The sequence below is a fragment of the Oncorhynchus kisutch genome, unplaced genomic scaffold (genome assembly GCF_002021735.2).
Source record: "Oncorhynchus kisutch isolate 150728-3 unplaced genomic scaffold, Okis_V2 Okis09a-Okis19a_hom, whole genome shotgun sequence".
NCBI lineage: Eukaryota > Metazoa > Chordata > Actinopteri > Salmoniformes > Salmonidae > Oncorhynchus > Oncorhynchus kisutch.
In genome coordinates, this window is record NW_022261985.1 from 14841002 (window position 1) to 14864761 (window position 23760).

Genomic DNA, 23760 nt, shown 5'->3' on the forward strand with positions numbered 1-23760 from the left:
TTTATATCCAGAGGTTCCATGTTGTTCTGTGTGTTTATATCCAGAGGTTCCATGTTGTTCTGTGTGTTTATATCCAGAGGTTCCATGTTGTTCTGTGTGTTTATATCCAGAGGTTCCATGTTGTTCTGTGTGTTTATATCCAGAGGTTCCATGTTGTTCTGTGTGTTTATATCCAGAGGTTCCATGTTGTTCTGTGTGTTTATATCCAGAGGTTCCATGTTGTTCTGTGTGTTTATATCCAGAGGTTCCATGTTGTTCTGTGTGTTTATATCCAGAGGTTCCATGTTGTTCTGTGTGTTTATCCAGAGGTTCCATGTTGTTCTGTGTGTTTATATCCAGAGGTTCCATGTTGTTCTGTGTGTTTATATCCAGAGGTTCCATGTTGTTCTGTGTTTTATCCCAGAGGTTCCATGTTGTTCTGTGTGTTTATACCCAGAGGTTCCATGTTGTTCTGTGTGTTTATAACCCGAGGTTCCATGTTGTTCTGTTGTTTATATCCAGAGGTTCCATGTTGTTCTGTGTGTTTATATCCAGAGGTTCCATGTTGTTTCTGTGTGTTTATACCCAGAGGTTCCATGTTGTTCTGTGTGTTTATATCCAGAGGTTCCATGTTGTTCTGTGTGTTTATATCCAGAGGTTCCATGTTGTTCTGTGTGTTTATCCAGAGGTTCCATGTTGTTCTGTGTGTTTATATCCAGAGGTTCCATGTTGTTCTGTGTGTTTATATCCAGAGGTTCCATGTTGTTCTGTGTGGTTTACATCCAGAGGTTCCATGTTGTTCTGTGTGTTATATCCAGAGGTTCCATGTTGTTCTGTGTGTTTATATCCAGAGGTTCCATGTTGTTCTGTGTGTTTATATCCAGAGGTTCCATGTTGTTCTGTGTGGTGTATGGGAATCCAGAGGTGTTCCACCTGTTGTCCTGTGTGTTTATATAATCCAGAGGTTCCATGTTGTTCTGTGTGTTTATACCCAGAGGTTCCATGTTGTTCTGTGTGTTTATATCCAGAGGTTCCATGTTGTTCTGTGTGTTTTATATCCAGAGGTTCCATGTTGTTCTGTGTGTTTATACCCAGAGGTTCCATGTTGTTCTGTGTGTTTATATCCAGAGGTTCCATGTTGTTCTGTGTGTTATACCCAGAGGTTCCATGTTGTTCTGTGTGTTTATATCCAGAGGTTCCATGTTGTTCTGTGTGTTTATACCCAGAGGTTCCATGTGTTTTCTGTGTTTATACCCAGAGGTTCCATGTTGTTCTGTGTGTTTATATCCAGAGGTTCCATGTTGTTCTGTGTGTTTATATCCAGAGGTTCCATGTTGTTCTGTGTGTTACATCCAGAGGTTCCATGTTGTTCTGTGTGTTTATATCCAGAGTTCCATGTTGTTCTGTGTGTTTATACCCAGAGGTTCCATGTTGTTCTGTGTGTTTACATCCAGAGGTTCCATGTTGTTCTGTGTGTTTATATCCAGAGGTTCCATGTTGTTCTGTGTGATTATACCAGAGGTTCCATGTTGTTCTGTGTGTTTATATCCAGAGGTTCCATGTTGTTCTGTGTGTTATATCCAGAGGTTCCATGTTGTTTCTGTGTTTTACATCCAGAGGTTCCATGTTGTTCTGTGTGTTTATATCCAGAGGTTCCATGTTGTTCTGTGTGTTTATATCCAGAGGTTCCATGTTGTTCTGTGTGTTTATATCCAGAGGTTCCATGTTGTTCTGTGTGTTTTATATCCAGAGGTTCATGTTGTTCTGTGTGTTTATATCCAGAGGTTCCATGTTGTTCTGTGTGTGTTATACCCAGAGGTTCCATGTTGTTCTGTGTGTTTATATCCAGAGGTTCCATGTTGTTCTGTGTGTTTATCCAGAGGTTCCATGTTGTTCTGTGTGTTTATACCCAGAGGTTCCATGTGTTCTGTGTGTTTATACCCAGAGGTTCCATGTTGTTTCTGTGTGTTTATACCAGAGGTTCCATGTTGTTCTGTGTGTTTATCCCAGAGGTTCCATGTTGTTCTGTGTGTTTATATCCAGAGGTTCCATGTTGTTCTGTGTGTTTATACCCAGAGGTTCCATGTTGTTCTGTGTGTTTATATCCAGAGGTTCCATGTTGTTCTGTGTGTTTTATCCAGAGGTTCCATGTTGTTCTGTGTGTTTATACCCAGAGGTTCCATGTTGTTCTGTGTGTTTATATCCAGAGGTTCCATGTTGTTCTGTGTGTTTATATCCAGAGGTTCCATGTTGTTCTGTGTGTTTACATCCAGAGGTTCCATGTTGTTCTGTGTGTTTATATCCAGAGGTTCCATGTTGTTCTGTGTGTTTACATCCAGAGGTTCCATGTTGTTCTGTGTGTTTATATCCAGAGGTTCCATGTTGTTCTGTGTGTTTATATCCAGAGGTTCCATGTTGTTCTGTGTGTTTATACCAGAGGTTCCATGTTGTTCTGTGTGTTTATATCCCAGAGGTTCCATGTTGTTCTGTGTGTTTATATCCAGAGGTTCCATGTTGTTCTGGTGTTTATACCCAGAGGTTCCATGTTGTTCTGTGTTTTTATCCCAGAGGTTCCATGTTGTTCTGTGTGTTATCCCAGAGGTTCCATGTTGTTCTGTGTGTTTATACCCAGAGGTTCCATGTTGTTCTGTGTGTTTATATCCAGAGGTTCCATGTTGTTTCTGTGTGTTTATACCCAGAGGTTCCATGTTGTTCTGTGTGTTTATATCCAGAGGTTCCATGTTGTTCTGTGTGTTTATATCCAGAGGTTCCATGTTGTTCTGTGTGTTTATATCCAGAGGTTCCATGTTGTTCTGTGTGTTTATATCCAGAGGTTCCATGTTGTTCTGTGTGTTTATATCCAGAGGTTCCATGTTGTTCTGTGTGTTTATATCCAGAGTATCCAGAGGTTCCATGTTGTTCTGTGTGTTTATATCCAGAGGTTCCATGTTGTTCTGTGTGTTTATCCAGGGTTCCATGTTGTTCTGTGTGTTATATCCAGAGGTTCCATGTTGTTCTTCTGTGTTTATATCCAGAGGTTCCATGTTGTTCTGTGTGTTTATATCCCAGGTTCCATGTTGTTCTGTGTGTTTATATCCAGAGGTTCCATGTTGTTCTGTGTGTTTATATCCAGAGGTTCCATGTTGTTCTGTGTGTTTATATCCAGAGGTTCCATGTTGTTCTGTGTGTTTATATCCAGAGGTTCCATGTTGTTCTGTGTGTTTATATCCAGAGGTTCCATGTTGTTCTGTGTGTTTATACCCAGAGGTTCCATGTTGTTCTGTGTGTTATACCCAGAGGTTCCATGTTGTTCTGTGTGTTTATACCCAGAGGTTCCATGTTGTTCTGTGTGTTTATATCCAGAGGTTCCATGTTGTTCTGTGTGTTTATATCCAGAGGTTCCATGTTGTTCTGTGTGTTTATCCCAGAGGTTCCATGTTGTTCTGTGTGTTTATACCCAGAGGTTCCATGTTGTTCTGTGTGTTTTACCCAGAGGTTCCATGTTGTTCTGTGTGTTTATACCCAGAGGTTCCATGTTGTTCTGTGTGTTATACCAGAGGTTCCATGTTGTTTCTGTGTGTTATATCCAGAGGTTCCATGTTGTTCTGTGTGTTTATATCCAGAGGTTCCATGTTGTTCTGTGTGTTTATATCCAGAGGTTCCATGTTGTTCTGTGTGTTTATACCCAGAGGTTCCATGTTGTTCTGTGTGTTTATATCCCAGAGGTTCCATGTTGTTCTGTGTGTTTATATCCAGAGGTTCCATGTTGTTCTGTGTGTTTTATCCAGAGGTTCCATGTTGTTCTGTGTGTTTATACCAGAGGTTCCATGTTGTTCTGTGTGTTTATACTCCAGAGGTTCCATGTTGTTCTGTGTGTTTATATCCAGAGGTTCCATGTTGTTCTGTGTTTTTACATCCAGAGGTTCCATGTTGTTCTGTGTGTTTATCCAGAGGTTCCATGTTGTTCTGTGTGTTTATATCCAGAGGTTCCATGTTGTTCTGTGTGTTTATACCCAGAGGTTCCATGTTGTTCTGTGTTTTACATCCAGAGGTTCCATGTTGTTCTGTGTGTTTATACCCAGAGGTTCCATGTTGTTCTGGTGTTTTATACCCAGAGGTTCCATGTTGTTCTGTGTGTTATATCCAGAGGTTCCATGTTGTTCTGTGTGTTTATACCCAGAGGTTCCATGTTGTTCTGTGTGTTTATACCCAGAGGTTCCATGTTGTTCTGTGTGTTTTAATCCAGAGGTTCCATGTTGTTCTGTGTGTTTATATCCAGAGGTTCCATGTTTTTCTGTGTGTTTATATCCAGAGGTTCCATGTTGTTCTGTGTGTTTATACCCAGAGGTTCCATGTTGTTCTGTGTGTTTATATCCAGAGGTTCCATGTTGTTCTGTGTGTTTATATCCAGAGGTTCCATGTTGTTCTGTGTTTTATATCCAGAGGTTCCATGTTGTTCTGTGTGTTTATATCCAGAGGTTCCATGTTGTTCTGTGTGTTTATATCCAGAGGTTCCATGTTGTTCTGTGTGTTTATATCCAGAGGTTCCATGTTGTTCTGTGTGTTTATATCCAGAGGTTCCATGTTGTTCTGTGTGTTTATATCCAGAGGTTCCATGTTGTTCTGTGTTTTATCCAGAGGTTCCATGTTGTTCTGTGTGTTTATATCCAGAGGTTCCATGTTGTTCTGTGTGTTTATATCCAGAGGTTCCATGTTGTTCTGTGTGTTTATATCCAGAGGTTCCATGTTGTTCTGTGTGTTTATATCCAGAGGTTCCATGTTGTTCTGTGTGTTTATATCCAGAGGTTCCATGTTGTTCTGTGTGTTTATATCCAGAGGTTCCATGTTGTTCTGTGTGTTTATATCGAGGTTCCATGTTGTTCTGTGTGTTTATATCGAGGTTCCATGTTGTTCTGTGTGTTTATCCAGAGGTTCCATGTTGTTCTGTGTGTTATATCCAGAGGTTCCATGTTGTTCTGTGTGTTTATATCCAGAGGTTCCATGTTGTTCTGTGTGTTTATATCCAGAGGTTCCATGTTGTTCTGTGTGTTTATATCCAGAGGTTCCATGTTGTTCTGTGTGTTTATCCAGAGGTTCCATGTTGTTCTGTGTGTTTATATCCAGAGGTTCCATGTTGTTCTGTGTGTTTATATCCAGAGGTTCCATGTTGTTCTGTGTGTTTATATCCAGAGGTTCCATGTTGTTCTGTGTGTTTATATCCAGAGGTTCCATGTTGTTCTGTGTGTTTATATCCAGAGGTTCCATGTTGTTCTGTGTTTTATATCCAGAGGTTCCATGTTGTTCTGTGTGTTTTATCCCAGAGGTTCCATGTTGTTCTGTGTGTTTATATCCAGAGGTTCCATGTTGTTCTGTGTGTTTATCCAGAGGTTCCATGTTGTTCTGTGTGTTTATACCCAGAGGTTCCATGTTGTTCTGTGTGTTTATATCCAGAGGTTCCATGTTGTTCTGTGTGTTTACATCCAGAGGTTCCATGTTGTTCTGTGTGTTTATATCCAGAGGTTCCATGTTGTTCTGTGTGTTTACATCCAGAGGTTCCATGTTGTTCTGTGTGTTTACATCCAGAGTTCCATGTTGTTCTGTGTGTTTATATCCAGAGGTTCCATGTTGTTCTGTGTGTTTATATCCAGAGGTTCCATGTTGTTCTGTGTGTTTATACCCAGAGGTTCCATGTTGTTCTGTGTTTTATATCCAGAGGTTCCATGTTGTTCTGTGTGTTTATACCCAGAGGTTCCATGTTGTTCTGTGTGTTTATCCAGAGGTTCCATGTTGTTCTGTGTGTTTATCCAGAGGTTCCATGTTGTTCTGTGTGTTTATACCCAGAGGTTCCATGTTGTTCTGTGTGTTTATACCCCAGAGGTTCCATGTTGTTCTGTGTGTTTATACCCAGAGGTTCCATGTTTGTTCTGTGTGTTTATCCCAGAGGTTCCATGTTGTTCTCTGTGTTTATCCAGCAGGTCCATGTTGTTCTGTGTGTTTATACCCAGAGGTTCCATGTTGTTTCTGTGTGTTTACATCCAGAGGTTCCATGTTGTTCTGTGTGTTTATATCAGAGGTTCCATGTTGTTCTGTGTGTTTATACCCAGAGGTTCCATGTTGTTCTGTGTGTTTTACATCCAGAGGTTCCATGTTGTTCTGTGTGTTTATATCCAGAGGTTCCATGTTGTTCTGTGTGATTATACCCAGAGGTTCCATGTTGTTCTGTGTTTTATATCCAGAGGTTCCATGTTGTTCTGTGTGTTTATACCCAGAGGTTCCATGTTGTTCTGTGTGTTTACATCCAGAGGTTCCATGTTGTTCTGTGTGTTCACATCCAGAGGTTCCATGTTGTTCTGTGTGTTTACATCCAGAGGTTCCATGTTGTTCTGTGTGTTTACATCCAGAGGTTCCATGTTGTTCTGTGTGTTTACATCCAGAGGTTCCATGTTGTTCTGTGTTTTATCCAGAGGTTCCATGTTGTTCTGTGTGTTTATATCCAGAGGTTCCATGTTGTTCTGTGTGTTTATACCCAGAGGTTCCATGTTGTTCTGTGTGTTTATCCAGAGGTTCCATGTTGTTCTGTGTGTTTATATCCAGAGGTTCCATGTTGTTCTGTGTGTTTATACCCAGAGGTTCCATGTTGTTCTGTGTGTTTATACCCAGAGGTTCCATGTTGTTCTGTGTGTTTATACCCAGAGGTTCCATGTTGTTCTGTGTGTTTATATCCAGAGGTTCCATGTTGTTCTGTGTGTTTATATCCAGAGGTTCCATGTTGTTCTGTGTGTTTATACCCAGAGGTTCCATGTTGTTCTGTGTGTTTATATCCAGAGGTTCCATGTTGTTCTGTGTGTTTATCCAGAGGTTCCATGTTGTTCTGTGTGTTTATACCCAGAGGTTCCATGTTGTTCTGTGTGTTTACATCAGAGGTTCCATGTTGTTCTGTGTGTTTACATCCAGAGGTTCCATGTTGTTCTGTGTGTTTCATCCAGAGGTTCCATGTTGTTCTGTGTGTTTACATCCAGAGGTTCCATGTTGTTCTGTGTGTTTACATCCAGAGGTTCCATGTTGTTCTGTGTGTTTACATCCAGAGGTTCCATGTTGTTCTGTGTGTTTATATCCAGAGGTTCCATGTTGTTCTGTGTGTTTATACCCAGAGGTTCCATGTTGTTCTGTGTTTTATATCCAGAGGTTCCATGTTGTTCTGTGTGTTTATACCCAGAGGTTCCATGTTGTTCTGTGTGTTTATACCAGAGGTTCCATGTTGTTCTGTGTGTTTATATCCAGAGGTTCCATGTTGTTCTGTGTGTTTATACCCAGAGGTTCCATGTTGTTCTGTGTGTTTATACCCAGAGGTTCCATGTTGTTCTGTGTGTTTATATCCCAGAGGTTCCATGTTGTTCTGTGTGTTTATACCCAGAGGTTCCATGTTGTTCTGTGTGTTTATACCCAGAGGTTCCATGTTGTTCTGTGTGTTTATATCCAGAGTTCCATGTTGTTCTGTGTGTTTATATCCAGAGGTTCCATGTTGTTCTGTGTGTTTATATCCAGAGGTTCCATGTTGTTCTGTGTGTTTATATCCAGAGGTTCCATGTTGTTCTGTGTGTTTATATCCAGAGGTTCCATGTTGTTCTGTGTTTATATCCAGAGGTTCCATGTTGTTCTGTGTGTTTATATCCAGAGGTTCCATGTTGTTCTGTGTGTTTATATCCAGAGGTTCCATGTTGTTCTGTGTGTTTATATCCAGAGGTTCCATGTTGTTCTGTGTGTTTATATCCAGAGGTTCCATGTTGTTCTGTGTGTTTATATCCAGAGGTTCCATGTTGTTCTGTGTGTTTATATCCAGAGGTTCCATGTTGTTCTGTGTGTTTATACCCAGAGGTTCCATGTTGTTCTGTGTGTTTTTATCCAGAGGTTCCATGTTGTTCTGTGTGTTTATACCCAGAGGTTCCATGTTGTTCTGTGTGTTTATACCCAGAGGTTCCATGTTGTTCTGTGTGTTTATATCCAGAGGTTCCATGTTGTTCTGTGTGTTTATACCCAGAGGTTCCATGTTGTTCTGTGTGTTTATACCCAGAGGTTCCATGTTGTTCTGTGTGTTTATATCCAGAGTTTCCATGTTGTTCTGTGTGTTTATACCCAGAGGTTCCATGTTGTTCTGTGTGTTTATACCCAGAGGTTCCATGTTGTTCTGTGTGTTTACATCCAGAGGTTCCATGTTGTTCTGTGTGTTTATATCCAGAGGTTCCATGTTGTTCTGTGTGTTTATACCCAGAGGTTCCATGTTGTTCTGTGTGTTTATATCCAGAGGTTCCATGTTGTTCTGTGTGTTTATATCCAGAGGTTCCATGTTGTTCTGTGTGTTTATCCAGAGGTTCCATGTTGTTCTGTGTGTTTATACCCAGAGGTTCCATGTTGTTCTGTGTGTTTTATCCAGAGGTTCCATGTTGTTCTGTGTGTTTACATCCAGAGGTTCCATGTTGTTCTGTGTGTTTATATCCAGAGGTTCCATGTTGTTCTGTGTGTTTATATCCAGAGGTTCCATGTTGTTCTGTGTGTTATATCCAGAGGTTCCATGTTGTTCTGTGTGTTTATATCCAGAGGTTCCATGTTGTTCTGTGTGTTTATATCCAGAGGTTCCATGTTGTTCTGTGTGTTTATACCCAGAGGTTCCATGTTGTTCTGTGTGTTTATATCCAGAGGTTCCATGTTGTTCTGTGTGTTTATATCCAGAGGTTCCATGTTGTTCTGTGTGTTTATACCCAGAGGTTCCATGTTGTTCTGTGTGTTTATATCCAGAGGTTCCATGTTGTTCTGTGTGTTTATACCCAGAGGTTCCATGTTGTTCTGTGTTATGTTTATATCCAGAGGTTCCATGTTGTTCTGTGTGTTTATACCCAGAGGTTCCATGTTGTTCTGTGTGTTATACCCAGAGGTTCCATGTTGTTCTGTGTGTTTATCCAGAGGTTCCATGTTGTTCTGTGTGTTTATACCCAGAGGTTCCATGTTGTTCTGTGTGTTTATACATCCAGAGGTTCCATGTTGTTCTGTGTGTTTATATCCAGAGGTTCCATGTTGTTCTGTGTGTTTATACCCAGAGGTTCCATGTTGTTCTGTGTTTTTACATCCAGAGGTTCCATGTTGTTCTGTGTGTTTATATCCAGAGGTTCCATGTTGTTCTGTGTGTTTATACCCAGAGGTTCCATGTTGTTCTGTGTGTTTTATACCAAGGTTTCCATGTTGTTCTGTGTGTTTACATCCAGAGGTTCCATGTTGTTCTGTGTGTTTACATCCAGAGGTTCCATGTTGTTCTGTGTGTTTACATCCAGAGGTTCCATGTTGTTCTGTGTGTTTACATCCAGAGGTTCCATGTTGTTCTGTGTGTTACATCCAGAGGTTCCATGTTGTTCTGTGTGTTTATATCCAGAGGTTCCATGTTGTTCTGTGTGTTTATACCCAGAGGTTCCATGTTGTTCTGTGTGTTCACATCCAGAGGTTCCATGTTGTTCTGTGTGTTTATATCCAGAGGTTCCATGTTGTTCTGTGTGTTTATACCCAGAGGTTCCATGTTGTTCTGTGTGTTTATACCCAGAGGTTCCATGTTGTTCTGTGTGTTTATACCCAGAGGTTCCATGTTGTTCTGTGTGTTTATATCCAGAGGTTCCATGTTGTTCTCTGTGTTTATATCCAGAGGTTCCATGTTGTTCTGTGTGTTTATACCCAGAGGTTCCATGTTGTTCTGTGTGTTTATATCCAGAGGTTCCATGTTGTTCTGTGTGTTTTATCCAGAGGTTCCATGTTGTTCTGTGTGTTTATACCCAGAGGTTCCATGTTGTTCTGTGTGTTTATATCCAGAGGTTCCATGTTGTTCTGTGTTTACATCCAGAGGTTCCATGTTGTTCTGTGTGTTTACATCCAGAGGTTCCATGTTGTTCTGTGTGTTTACATCCAGAGGTTCCATGTTGTTCTGTGTGTTTACATCCAGAGGTTCCATGTTGTTCTGTGTGTTTACATCCAGAGGTTCCATGTTGTTCTGTGTGTTTATATCCAGAGGTTCCATGTTGTTCTGTGTGTTTATACCCAGAGGTTCCATGTTGTTCTGTGTGTTTATACCCAGAGGTTCCATGTTGTTCTGTGTGTTTATATCCAGAGGTTCCATGTTGTTCTGTGTGTTTATACCCAGAGGTTCCATGTTGTTCTGTGTGTTTATACCCAGAGGTTCCATGTTGTTCTGTGTGTTTATACCCAGAGGTTCCATGTTGTTCTGTGTGTTTATACCCAGAGGTTCCATGTTGTTCTGTGTGTTTATACCAGAGGTTCCATGTTGTTCTGTGTGTTTATACCCAGAGGTTCCATGTTGTTCTGTGTGTTTTATCCAGAGGTTCCATGTTGTTCTGTGTGTTTATATCCAGAGGTTCCATGTTGTTCTGTGTGTTTATATCCAGAGGTTCCATGTTGTTCTGTGTGTTTATATCCAGAGGTTCCATGTTGTTCTGTGTTTTTATCCAGAGGTTCCATGTTGTTCTGTGTGTTTATATCCAGAGGTTCCATGTTGTTCTGTGTGTTTATATCCAGAGGTTCCATGTTGTTCTGTGTGTTTATCCAGAGGTTCCATGTTGTTCTGTGATTTATCCAGAGGTTCCATGTTGTTCTGTGTGTTTATATCCAGAGGTTCCATGTTGTTCTGTGTGTTTATATCCAGAGGTTCCATGTTGTTCTGTGTGTTTATATCCAGAGGTTCCATGTTGTTCTGTGTGTTTATATCCAGAGGTTCCATGTTGTTCTGTGTGTTTATATCCAGAGGTTCCATGTTGTTCTGTGTGTTTATATCCAGAGGTTCCATGTTGTTCTGTGTGTTTATATCCAGAGGTTCCATGTTGTTCTGTGTGTTTATACCCAGAGGTTCCATGTTGTTCTGTGTGTTTATACCCAGAGGTTCCATGTTGTTCTGTGTGTTTATACCAGAGGTTCCATGTTGTTCTGTGTGTTTATATCCAGAGGTTCCATGTTGTTCTGTGTGTTTATATCCAGAGGTTCCATGTTGTTCTGTGTGTTTATACCCAGAGGTTCCATGTTGTTTCTGTGTGTTTATACCAGAGGTTCCATGTTGTTCTGTGTGTTATACCCAGAGGTTCCATGTTGTTCTGTGTGTTTATATCCCAGAGGTTCCATGTTGTTCTGTGTGTTTTACCCAGAGGTTCCATGTTGTTCTGTGTGTTTATATCCAGAGGTTCCATGTTGTTCTGTTGTTATATCCAGAGGTTCCATGTTGTTCTGTGTGTTTATACCCAGAGGTTCCATGTTGTTCTGTGTGTTTATATCCAGAGGTTCCATGTTGTTCTGTGTGTTTATATCCAGAGGTTCCATGTTGTTCTGTGTGTTTTATATCCAGAGGTTCCATGTTGTTCTGTGTGTTTATACCCAGAGGTTCCATGTTGTTCTGTGTGTTTACATCCAGAGGTTCCATGTTGTTCTGTGTGTTTACATCCAGAGGTTCCATGTTGTTCTGTGTGTTTATCCAGAGGTTCCATGTTGTTCTGTGTGTTTATCCCAGAGGTTCCATGTTGTTCTGTGTGTTTACATCCAGAGGTTCCATGTTGTTCTGTGTGTTTATATCCAGAGGTTCCATGTTGTTCTGTGTGTTTATATCCAGAGGTTCCATGTTGTTCTGTGTGTTTATATCCAGAGGTTCCATGTTGTTCTGTGTGTTATATCCAGAGGTTCCATGTTGTTCTGTGTGTTTATATCCAGAGGTTCCATGTTGTTCTGTGTGTTTATATCCAGAGGTTCCATGTTGTTCTGTGTGTTTATACCCAGAGGTTCCATGTTGTTCTGTGTGTTTATATCCAGAGGTTCCATGTTGTTCTGTGTGTTTATATCCAGAGGTTCCATGTTGTTCTGTGTGTTTATACCCAGAGGTTCCATGTTGTTCTGTGTGTTTATATCCAGAGGTTCCATGTTGTTCTGTGTGTTTATACCCAGAGGTTCCATGTTGTTCTGTGTGTTTATATCCAGAGGTTCCATGTTGTTCTGTGTGTTTATACCCAGAGGTTCCATGTTGTTCTGTGTGTTTATACCCAGAGGTTCCATGTTGTTCTGTGTGTTTATCCAGAGGTTCCATGTTGTTCTGTGTGTTTATCCCAGAGGTTCCATGTTGTTCTGTGTGTTTATATCCAGAGGTTCCATGTTGTTCTGTGTGTTTATATCCAGAGGTTCCATGTTGTTCTGTGTGTTTATACCCAGAGGTTCCATGTTGTTCTGTGTGTTTATACATCCAGAGGTTCCATGTTGTTCTGTGTGTTTATATCCAGAGGTTCCATGTTGTTCTGTGTGTTTATACCCAGAGGTTCCATGTTGTTCTGTGTGTTTATACCCAGAGGTTCCATGTTGTTCTGTGTGTTTAGTTTACATCCAGAGGTTCCATGTTGTTCTGTGTGTTTATATCCAGAGGTTCCATGTTGTTCTGTGTGTTTATATCCAGAGGTTCCATGTTGTTCTGTGTGTTTACATCCAGAGGTTCCATGTTGTTCTGTGTGTTTTATCCAGAGGTTCCATGTTGTTCTGTGTGTTTATATCCAGAGGTTCCATGTTGTTCTGTGTGTTTATACCCAGAGGTTCCATGTTGTTCTGTGTGTTTACATCCAGAGGTTCCATGTTGTTCTGTGTGTTTATATCCAGAGGTTCCATGTTGTTCTGTGTGTTTTTATACCCAGAGGTTCCATGTTGTTCTGTGTGTTTATACCCAGAGGTTCCATGTTGTTCTGTGTGTTTTATACCCAGAGGTTCCATGTTGTTCTGTGTGTTTATATCCAGAGGTTCCATGTTGTTCTGTGTGTTTATATCCAGAGGTTCCATGTTGTTCTGTGTGTTTATACCCAGAGGTTCCATGTTGTTCTGTGTGTTTATATCCAGAGGTTCCATGTTGTTCTGTGTGTTTATACACCAGAGGTTCCATGTTGTTCTGTGTGTTTATACCCAGAGGTTCCATGTTGTTCTGTGTGTTTACATCCAGAGGTTCCATGTTGTTCTGTGTGTTTACATCCAGAGGTTCCATGTTGTTCTGTGTGTTTACATCCAGAGGTTCCATGTTGTTCTGTGTGTTTACATCCAGAGGTTCCATGTTGTTCTGTGTGTTTACATCCAGAGGTTCCATGTTGTTCTGTGTGTTCATCCAGAGGTTCCATGTTGTTCTGTGTGTTTATATCCAGAGGTTCCATGTTGTTCTGTGTGTTTATACCCAGAGGTTCCATGTTGTTCTGTGTGTTTTACCCAGAGGTTCCATGTTGTTCTGTGTGTTTATATCCAGAGGTTCCATGTTGTTCTGTTGTTTATACCCAGAGGTTCCATGTTGTTCTGTGTGTTTATACCCAGAGGTTCCATGTTGTTCTGTGTGTTTATCCCAGAGGTTCCATGTTGTTCTGTGTGTTTATACCCAGAGGTTCCATGTTGTTCTGTGTGTTTATACCCAGAGGTTCCATGTTGTTCTGTGTGTTTATACCCAGAGGTTCCATGTTGTTCTGTGTGTTTATATCCAGAGGTTCCATGTTGTTCTGTGTGTTTATATCCAGAGGTTCCATGTTGTTCTGTGTGTTTATATCCAGAGTTCCATGTTGTTCTGTGTGTTATATCCAGAGGTTCCATGTTGTTCTGTGTGTTTATATCCAGAGGTTCCATGTTGTTCTGTGTGTTTATATCCAGAGGTTCCATGTTGTTCTGTGTGTTTATATCCAGAGGTTCCATGTTGTTCTGTGTGTTTATATCCAGAGGTTCCATGTTGTTCTGTGTGTATATCCAGAGGTTCCATGTTGTTCTGTGTGTTTTTATCCAGAGGTTCCATGTTGTTCTGTGTGTTTATATCCAGAGGTTCCATGTTGTTCTGTGTGTTTATATCCAGAGGTTCCATGTTGTTCTGTGTGTTTATATCCAGAGGTTCCATGTTGTTCTGTGTGTTTATATCCAGAGGTTCCATGTTGTTCTGTGTGTTATATCCAGAGGTTCCATGTTGTTCTGTGTGTTTATATCCAGAGGTTCCATGTTGTTCTGTGTGTTTATACCCAGAGGTTCCATGTTGTTCTGTGTGTTTATACCCAGAGGTTCCATGTTGTTCTGTGTGTTTATCCCAGAGGTTCCATGTTGTTCTGTGTGTTTATATCCAGAGGTTCCATGTTGTTCTCTGTGTTTATATCCAGAGGTTCCATGTTGTTCTGTGTGTTTATACCCAGGTTCCATGTTGTTCTGTGTGTTTATACCCAGAGGTTCCATGTTGTTCTGTGTGTTTATACCCAGAGGTTCCATGTTGTTCTGTGTGTTTATACCCAGAGGTTCCATGTTGTTCTGTGTGTTTATACCAGAGGTTCCATGTTGTTCTGTGTGTTTATACCCAGAGGTTCCATGTTGTTCTGTGTGTTTTACATCCAGAGGTTCCATGTTGTTCTGTGTGTTTATATCCAGAGGTTCCATGTTGTTCTGTGTGTTTATATCCCAGAGGTTCCATGTTGTTCTGTGTGTTTTACCCCAGAGGTTCCATGTTGTTCTGTGTGTTTATATCCAGAGGTTCCATGTTGTTCTGTGTGTTTTATCCAGAGGTTCCATGTTGTTCTGTGTGTTTATACCCAGAGGTTCCATGTTGTTCTGTGTGTTTACATCCAGAGGTTCCATGTTGTTCTGTGTGTTTACATCCAGAGGTTCCATGTTGTTCTGTGTGTTTTACATCCAGAGGTTCCATGTTGTTCTGTGTGTTTATATCCAGAGGTTCCATGTTGTTCTGATGTGTTTATACCCAGAGGTTCCATGTTGTTCTGTGTTTTCACATCCCAGAGGTTCCATGTTGTTCTGTGGTGTTTATACCCAGAGGTTCCATGTTGTTTCTGTGTGTTATACCCAGAGGTTCCATGTTTTTCTGTGTGTTTATATCCAAGAGGTTCCATTTGTTCTGTGTGTTTATACCCAGAGGTTCCATGTTGTTCTGTGTGTTTATACCCAGAGGTTCCATGTGTTTCGTGTGTTTTATATCCAGAGGTTCCATGTTGTTCTGTGTGTTTATATCCAGAGGTTCCATGTTGTTCTGTGTGTTTATATCCAGAGGTTCCATGTCGTTCTGTGTGTTTATACCCAGAGGTTCCATGTCGTTCTGTGTGTTTATATCCAGAGGTTCCATGTCGTTCTGTGTGTTTATATCCAGAGGTTCCATGTTATATACGAGTTCCATGTTGTTCTGTGTTTAATATCCAGAGGTTCCATGTTGTTGCTGTGTGTTATTAATCATAGAGGTTCCATGGTTGTTCTTGGTTTATATCCAGGAGGTTCCATGGTTGTTCGTGTGTTTATATACCAGAGGTTGCCATGTTGTTCTGTGTGGTTTATATCAGAGGTCCATGTTGTTCATGTGTGTTATATACCAGAGGTTCCATGTTGTTCTGTGTGTTATATCCGAGGTTCGCACTGTTGTTCTGTGTGTTTATATCCAGAGGTTCCATGTTGTTCTGTGTGGAATTATGCCAGAAAAAGGTTCCATGTTTCTGTGTGGTTATATCCAGATGGTTCCTGTTGTTCTGTGTGTTTAATATTCGAGGTTCCAATGTTGTTCTGTGTGTTTATATCCAGAGGTTCCATGTTGTTCTGTGTGTTTATATCCGAGGTTCCATGTTGTTCTGTGTGTTATATCGAGGTTCCAGTTTGTGTTATCGAGGTTCCATGTTGTTCTGTGTGTTTATCCAGAGGTTCCATGTTGTTCTGTGATTATATCCAGAGGTTCCATGTTGTTCTGTGTGTTTATATCCAGAGGTTTCCATGTTGTTCTGTGTGTTTATATCCAGAGGTTCCATGTTGTTCTGTGTGATTATATCCCAGAGGTTCCATGTTGTTCTGTGTGTTTATATCCAGAGGTTCCATGTTGTTCTGTGTGGTTTATATCCAGAGGTTCCATGTTGTTCTGTGTGTTTATATCCAGAGGTTCCATGTTGTTCTGTGTGTTTATATCCAGAGGTTCCATGTTGTTCTGTGTGTTTATATCCAGAGGTTCCATGTTGTTCTGTGTGTTTATATCCAGAGGTTCCATGTTTTCTAAATCCACTTTAAAGTATTGTGCTTATGCTCTGAGTCTCACCTTATCCCTCCGTCCTTTTGTGTGTGTGTGTGTGTGTGTGTGTGTGTGTGTCTCTTGCAGGCGAAACCCTCTCCACTTCCACATCATAACGGACTCTACAGCCCAGCAGATCCTAGCCTCTCTGTTCCGTACCTGGATGGTCCCTGCTGTCAGGGTGGACTTCTACGATGCAGACGAAACTCAAGGTGAGACACATCCACAGCCGGGACCCCCCTAAAACACATACATCTACAGCCGGGTCCCCCCCAAAACACACACATCTACAGCCGGGACCCCCCCCCCCCCCCAAAACACACACATCTACAGCCGGGACCCCCCCCCCCCCCAAAACACACACATCTACAGCCGGGACCCCCCCCCAAAACACACACATCTACAGCCGGGACCCCCCCCCCCAAAACACACACATCTACAGCCGGGACCCCCCCCCCCAAAACACACACATCTAGAGCCGGGACCCCCCCCCCCCAAAACACACACATCTAGAGCCGGGACCCCCCCCCAAAACACACACATCTACAGCCGGGACCCCCCCCCCCCAAAACACACACATCTACAGCCGGGACCCCCCCCCCCCCCCCCCCCAAAACACACACATCTACAGCCGGGACCCCCCCCCCCCAAACACACACAGCCGGGACCCCCCCCCAAACACACCTCTACAGCCGGGACCCCCACCCAAAAACACACACATCTACAGCCGGGACCCCCCCCCAAAACACACACATCTACAGCCGGGCCCCCCACCCAAAAACACACACATCTACAGCCGGGACCCCCCCCCCCCCCCAAACACACACATCTAGAGCCGGGACCCCCCCCCCCCCCAAAACACACACATCTACAGCCGGGACCCCCCCCAAAACACACACATCTACAGCCGGGACCCCCCAAAACACACACATCTACAGCCGGGACCCCCCCCGAAACACACACATCTACAGCCGGGACCCCCCCCAAAACACACACATCTACAGCCGGGACCCCCCCCCCCCCCCCCAAAATACACACATCTACAGCCGGGTCCCCCCCAAAACACACACATCTACAGCCGACCCCCCCCCCCCCCCCCCCCAACTACTCCTTCTGTCGTCAACATGAGAGAGATTCTGTACCTCGTCTTTCTCCATCTGACCTCCTCAAACACACACATCCTCTGTTCATCCTGTTTCGGTCTGTTAATCTGGACTGAGGTGTCATGGTTCCTCAACAAGACTGTCTGGTTCGTGTCATGGTTCCTCAACAAGACTGTCTGGTTCGTGTCTGTTAACACTCTACCTCCTTCTCTTCTGTCAGGCTGAGGTGTCGTGGATCCCCAACAAGCATTATTCCGGTATCTACGGTCTGATGAAGCTGGTGCTCACCAAGACCTTACCCCCAGACCTGCAGAAAGTCATCGTCCTGGACACAGATATCACCTTCGCTACGGACATCGCTGAGCTCTGGGCCGTCTTCCACAAGTTCAAAGGTGAGGCGACTACATCCTTTCCTGTTGTGGTGTAATTGTGCTTCCTGTTACTTCTGCTAAGGGCGTTGTATTCATTAGGAGCCACTAGCAAAACTAAAATGAGTGTTTCTTATTGGACAAGGTCAGTTAGTCCCTCCCTGTTTCAAGTAAGTTTGCTTCTGTTAGGGAAAGGGGGATACCTAGTCAGTTGTATAACTGTGTATTCAACTGAAATGTGTCTTCCTCATTTAACCCTCTGTGTGGGGGGGGGGGCTGCCTTAGTCAACATCCTGTTCATACCCCACCCCCCACCCTGTTCATTTAACCCTCTGGATCAGAGAGGTGGGGGGGGGCTGCCTTAGTCAACGTCCTGTTCATACCCCACCCCCCCACCCCGTTCATTTAACCCTCTGAATCAGAGAGGTGGGGGGGGCTGCCACGTCTTCCGCGCCTGGGGAACAGTGGGTTAACTGCCTTGTTCAGGGGAACAGTGGGTTAACTGCCTTGTTCAGGGGAACAGTGGGTGAACTGCCTTGTTCAGGGGAACAGTGGGTTAACTGCCTTGTTCAGGGGAACAGTGGGTTAACTGCCTTGTTCAGGGGAACAGTGGGTTAACTGCCTTGTTCAAGGGAACAGTGGGTGAACTGCCTTGTTCAGGGGAACAGTGGGTGAACTGCCTTGTTCAGGGGAACAGTGGGTGAACTGCCTTGTTCAGGGGAACAGTGGGTGAACTGCCTTGTTCAGGGGAACAGTGGGTGAACTGCCTTGTTCAGGGGAACAGTGGGTGAACTGCCTTGCTCAGGGCCCGGGGAACAGTGGGTGAACTGCCTTGCTCAGGGCCCGGGGAACAGTGGGTTAACTGCCTTGCTCAGGGACAGAACAACAGATTTCTTTACCTTGTCAGCTCGGGGATTCGATCCAGCAACCTTCCGGTAACTGGCCCAACGCTCCAACCACTAGGCTACCTGCTGGTTATTGGCCCAACACTCTAACCACTAGGCTACCTGCTGGTTATTGGCCCAACACTCTAACCACTAGGCTACCTGCTGGTTACTGACCCAACCACTAGGCTACGTTTGGTTCCTAATTGAGTAGTCTATTCAGGACGTGAATTTAAATTAAATTGATGATTTGCTTATTGTTGTTCTATGAGGAGGAAGAGGGAGGTTGGGGGGAGGGAGGAGGTGGACTCCAGAGATTTATGGGTCCCTTTCTGGCCCACTGTGTATTACCTTTGGATCAATCTTCATTACCAGTTCACATTATGCTTCACCACTAGCCAACCCCATCCTGTTCATACCCCACCCTGTTCATACCCCACCCCCCACCCTGTTCATACCCCACCCTGTTCATACCCCACCCCCCACCATGTCCATTCAGTTAGCCTGTCCTTTCTACCTCTCACCCATTCAGTTAGCCTGTCCTTTCTACATCTCACCCATTCAGTTAGCCTGTCCTTTCTACCTCTCACCCTTTCAGTTAGCCTGTCCTTTCTACCTCCCACCCATTCAGTTAGCCTGTCCTTTCTACCTCTCACCCATTCAGTTAGCCTGTCCTTTCTACCTCTCACCCATTCAGTTAGCCTGTCCTTTCTACCTCTCACCCATTCAGGTACCCTGTCCTTTCTACCTCTCACCCATTCAGTCAGCCTGTCCTTTCTACCTCTCACCCATTCAGTTAGCCTGTCCTTTCTACCTCTCACCCATTCAGTTAGCCTGTCCTTTCTACCTCTCACCCATTCAGTCAGCCTGTCCTTTCTACCTCTCACCCATTCAGTGAGCCTGTCCTTTCTACCTCTCACCCAGTCAGTTAGCTGTCCTTTCTACCTCTCACCCATTCAGTTAGCCTGTCCTTTCTACCTCTCACCCATTCAGTTAGCTGTCCTTTCTACCTCTCACCCATTCAGTCAGCCTGTTCTTTCTACCTCTCACCCATTCAGGTACCCTGTCCTTTCTACCTCTCACCCATTCAGGTACCCTGTCCTTTCTACCTCTCACCCATTCAGTTAGCCTGTCCTTTCTACCTCTCACCCATTCAGGTACCCTGTCCTTTCTACCTCTCACCCATTCAGTCAGCCTGTCCTTTCTACCTCTCACCCATTCAGGTACCCTGTCCTTTCTACCTCTCACCCATTCAGGTACCCTGTCCTTTCTACCTCTCACCCATTCAGTTAGCCTGTCCTTTCTACCTCTCACCCATTCAGTCAGCCTGTCCTTTCTACCTCTCACCCATTCAGTCAGCCGGCACATGGATTCTATCACATTCACAGGTGTACAGCAACGTGTTAGATGCTTAGTACTCCCTATTTTAAACCTGTGGTTTTATCCCATTTTTGAAGTAGAACCACCTACAGTGCTGAAACTTAAATTCCTACTACTTTGCTATTTTAATGAATTCAGAACTACTTACAATTCCATTAGGTGTTTCAAACCATTATAGCACAAATCACCTACAGTGCCGACACTGAATTGTGACATCAAAAAATAATTGTAATTACCATAATGTATTCTATTTTAATGTTTAGAATTCAGAACTACTTACAGTCCAATTAGAATTCAAACCACTCTCTGTTCCATCTAGCCAGCCAATCATTCTTTCCCAAGCAGGGATTCTTAAGCAGCAGGCACATTGGTTTGGATTAACAGTGATTGGTGGTTTAGGATTCTGAAAGTCTAATATTGAAGTCTCCGCCTCCCACGCTTTCTTTTACCCAGGAGACAGTATGCAGATAGTAGCTTGTCATTGTGAATGTTCAGGCAAAGAGGTAAAACTAGCTCTATAGATTCAGGTATCTAGTGCTGCTCCTTCAGCCCCCTGCTGGGTCTCTAACTGCCCCTACAGCCCCCTGCTGGGTCTCTGGGGGGGGTGGGGGGGGGGGGGTAGCCTAGAGCGTTGGACTAGTAACCGGAAGGTTGCAAGTTCAAATCCCCGAGCTGACAAGGTACAAATCTGTCGTTCTGCCCCTGAACAGGCAGTTAAACCACTCTTCCTAGGCCGTCATTGAAAATAAGAATTGGTTCTTAACAGCCCCCTGCTGGGTCTCTAACTGCCCCTACAGCCCCCGGCTGGGTCTCTAACTGCCCCTACAGCCCCCTGCTGGGTCTCTGTCTCTAACTGCACCTACAGCCCCCTGCTGGGTCTCTAACTGCCCCTACAGCCCCCGGCTGGGTCTCTAACTGCTCCTACAGCACCCTGCTGGGTCTCTAACTGCCCCTACAGCCCCCTGCTGGGTCTCTAACTGCCCCTACAGCCCCCTGCTGGGTCTCTAACTGCCCCTACAGCCCCCTGCTGGGTCTCTAACTGCCCCTACAGCCCCCTGCTGGGTCTCTAACTGCCCCTACAGCCCCCTGCTGGGTCTCTAACTGCCTCTACAGCCCCCTGCTGGGTCTCTAACTGCCCCTACAGCCCCCTGCTGGGTCTCTAACTGCCCCTACAGCCCCCTGCTGGGTCTCTAACTGCCCCTACAGCCCCCTGCTGGTCTCTAACTTCCCCTACAGCCCCCGGCTGGGTCTCTAACGGCCCCTACAGCCCCCTGCTGGGTCTCTAACTGCCCCTACAGCCCCCTGCTGGGTCTCTAACGGCCCCTACAGCCCCCTGCTGGGTCTCTAACGGCCCCTACAGCCCCCTGCTGGGTCTCTAACTGCCCCTACAGCCCCCTGCTGGGTCTCTAACTGCCCCTACAGCCCCCTGCTGGGTCTCGGTCTCTAACTGCCCCTACAGCCCCCTGCTGGGTCTCGGTCTCTAACTGCCCCTACAGCCCCCTGCTGGGTCTCTAACTGCCCCTACAGCCCCCTGCTGGGTCTCTAACTGCCCCTACAGCCCCCTGCTGGGTCTCTGTCTCTAACTGCACCTACAGCCCCCTGCTGGGTCTCTAACTGCCCCTACAGCCCCCGGCTGGGTCTCTAACTGCTCCTACAGCACCCTGCTGGGTCTCTAACTGCCCCTACAGCCCCCTGCTGGGTCTCTAACTGCCCCTACAGCCCCCTGCTGGGTCTCTAACTGCCCCTACAGCCCCCTGCTGGGTCTCTAACTGCCCCTACAGCCCCCTGCTGGGTCTCTAACTGCCCCTACAGCCCCCTGCTGGGTCTCTAACTGCCTCTACAGCCCCCTGCTGGGTCTCTAACTGCCCCTACAGCCCCCTGCTGGGTCTCTAACTGCCCCTACAGCCCCTGCTGGTCTCTAACTTCCCCTACAGCCCCTGCTGGTCTCTAACTTCCCCTACAGCCCCCGGCTGGGTCTCTAACGGACCCCTACAGCCCCCTGCTGGGGTCTCTAACTGCCCCTACAGCCCCCTGCTGGGTCTCTAACGGCCCCTACAGCCCCCTGCTGGGTCTCTAACGGCCCCTACAGCCCCCTGCTGGGTCTCTAACTGCCCCTACAGCCCCCTGCTGGGTCTCTAACTGCCCCTACAGCCCCCTGCTGGGTCTCGGTCTCTAACTGCCCCTACAGCCCCTGCTGGTCTGGTCTCTAACTGCCCCTACAGCCCCCTGCTGGGTCTCTAACTGCCCCTACAGCCCCCTGCTGGGTCTCTAACTGCCCTACAGCCCCCTGCTGGGTCTCTAACTGCCCCTACAGCCCCCTGCTGGGTCTCTAACTGCCCCTACAGCCCCCTGCTGGGTCTCTAACTGCCCCTACAGCCCCCTGCTGGGTCTCTAACTGCCCCTACAGCCCCTGCTGGGTCTCTAACTGCCCCTACAGCCCCCTGCTGGGCTCTAACTGCTCCTACAGCCCCCTGCTGGGTCTCTAACTGCCCCTACAGCCCCTGCTGGGTCTCGGTCTCTAACTGCCCCTACAGCCCCCTGCTGGGTCTCGGTCTCTAACTGCCCCTACAGCCCCCTGCTGGGTCTCTAACTGCCCCTACAGCCCCCTGCTGGGTCTCTAACTGCCCCTACAGCCCCCTGCTGGGTCTCTAACTGCCCCTACAGCTCCCTGCTGGGTCTCTAACTGCCCCTACAGCCCCCTGCTGGGTCTCTAACTGCCCCTACAGCCCCCTGCTGGGTCTCTAACTGCCCCTACAGCCCCCTGCTGGGTCTCTAACTTCCCCTACAGCCCCCTGCTGGGTCTCTAACGGCCCCTACAGCCCCCTGCTGGGTCTCTGTCTCTAACTGCCCCTACAGCCCCCTGCTGGGTCTCTAACTGCCCCTACAGCCCCCTGCTGGGTCTCTAACTGCCCCTACAGCCCCCTGCTGGGTCTCTAACTGCCCCTACAGCCCCCTGCTGGGTCTCTAACTGCCCCTACAGCCCCCTGCTGGGTCTCTAACTTCCCCTACAGCCCCCTGCTGGGTCTCTAACGGCCCCTACAGCCCCCTGCTGGGTCTCTGTCTCTAACTGCCCCTACAGCCCCCTGCTGGGTCTCTAACTGCCCTACAGCCCCCTGCTGGGTCTCTAACTGCCCCTACAGCCCCCTGCTGGGTCTCTAACTGCCCCTACAGCCCCCTGCTGGGTCTCTAACTGCCCCTACAGCCCCCTGCTGGGTCTCTAACTGCCCCTACAGCCCCCTGCTGGGTCTCTAACTGCCCCTACAGCCCCCTGCTGGGTCTCTAACTGCCCCTACAGCCCCTGCTGGGTCTCTAACTGCCCTACAGCCCCCTGCTGGGTCTCTAACTGCCCCTACAGCCCCCTGCTGGGTCTCTAACTGCCCCTACAGCCCCCTGCTGGGTCTCTAACTTGCCCCTTACAGCCCCCTGCTGGGTCTCTAACTGCCCCTACAGCCCCCTGCTGGGTCTCTAACTGCTCCTACAGGCCCCCTGCTGGGTCTCTAACTGCCCCTACAGCCCCCTGCTGGGTCTCGGTCTCTAACTGCCCCTACAGCCCCCTGCTGGGTCTCTAACTGCCCCTACAGCCCCCTGCTGGGTCTCTAACTGCCCCTACAGCCCCCTGCGGGGCCTCTAACTGCCCCTACAGCTCCCTGCTGGTCTCTAACTGCCCCTACAGCCCCCTGTGGGTCTCTAACTGCCCCTACAGCCCCCTGCTGGGTCTCTAACTGCCCCTACAGCCCCCTGCTGGGTCTCTAACTTCCCCTACAGCCCCCCTGCTGGTCTCTAACGGCCCCTACAGCCCCTGCTGGGTCTCTAACTGCCCCTACAGCCCCCTGCTGGGTCTCTAACTGCCCCTACAGCCCCCTGCTGGGTCTCTAACTGCCCCCTACAGCCCCCTGCTGGGTCTCTAACTGCCCCTACAGCCCCCTGCTGGGTCTCTAACTGCCCCTACAGCCCCCTGCTGGGTCTCTAACTGC

General features: G+C 46.1%; 1 protein-coding gene across 1 annotated transcript in view; it reads left to right on the top strand.

The window, feature by feature from the left end:
• The window catches only part of LOC109887189 (LARGE xylosyl- and glucuronyltransferase 1-like), a 210686-nt gene that overhangs the window by 141391 nt on the left and 45535 nt on the right, over positions 1 to 23760 (top strand). Inside the window, 2 exon segments of the mRNA XM_031815405.1 lie at positions 16139 to 16256; positions 17369 to 17546. Coding sequence (XP_031671265.1) covers positions 16139 to 16256; positions 17369 to 17546 — 296 coding nt within the window.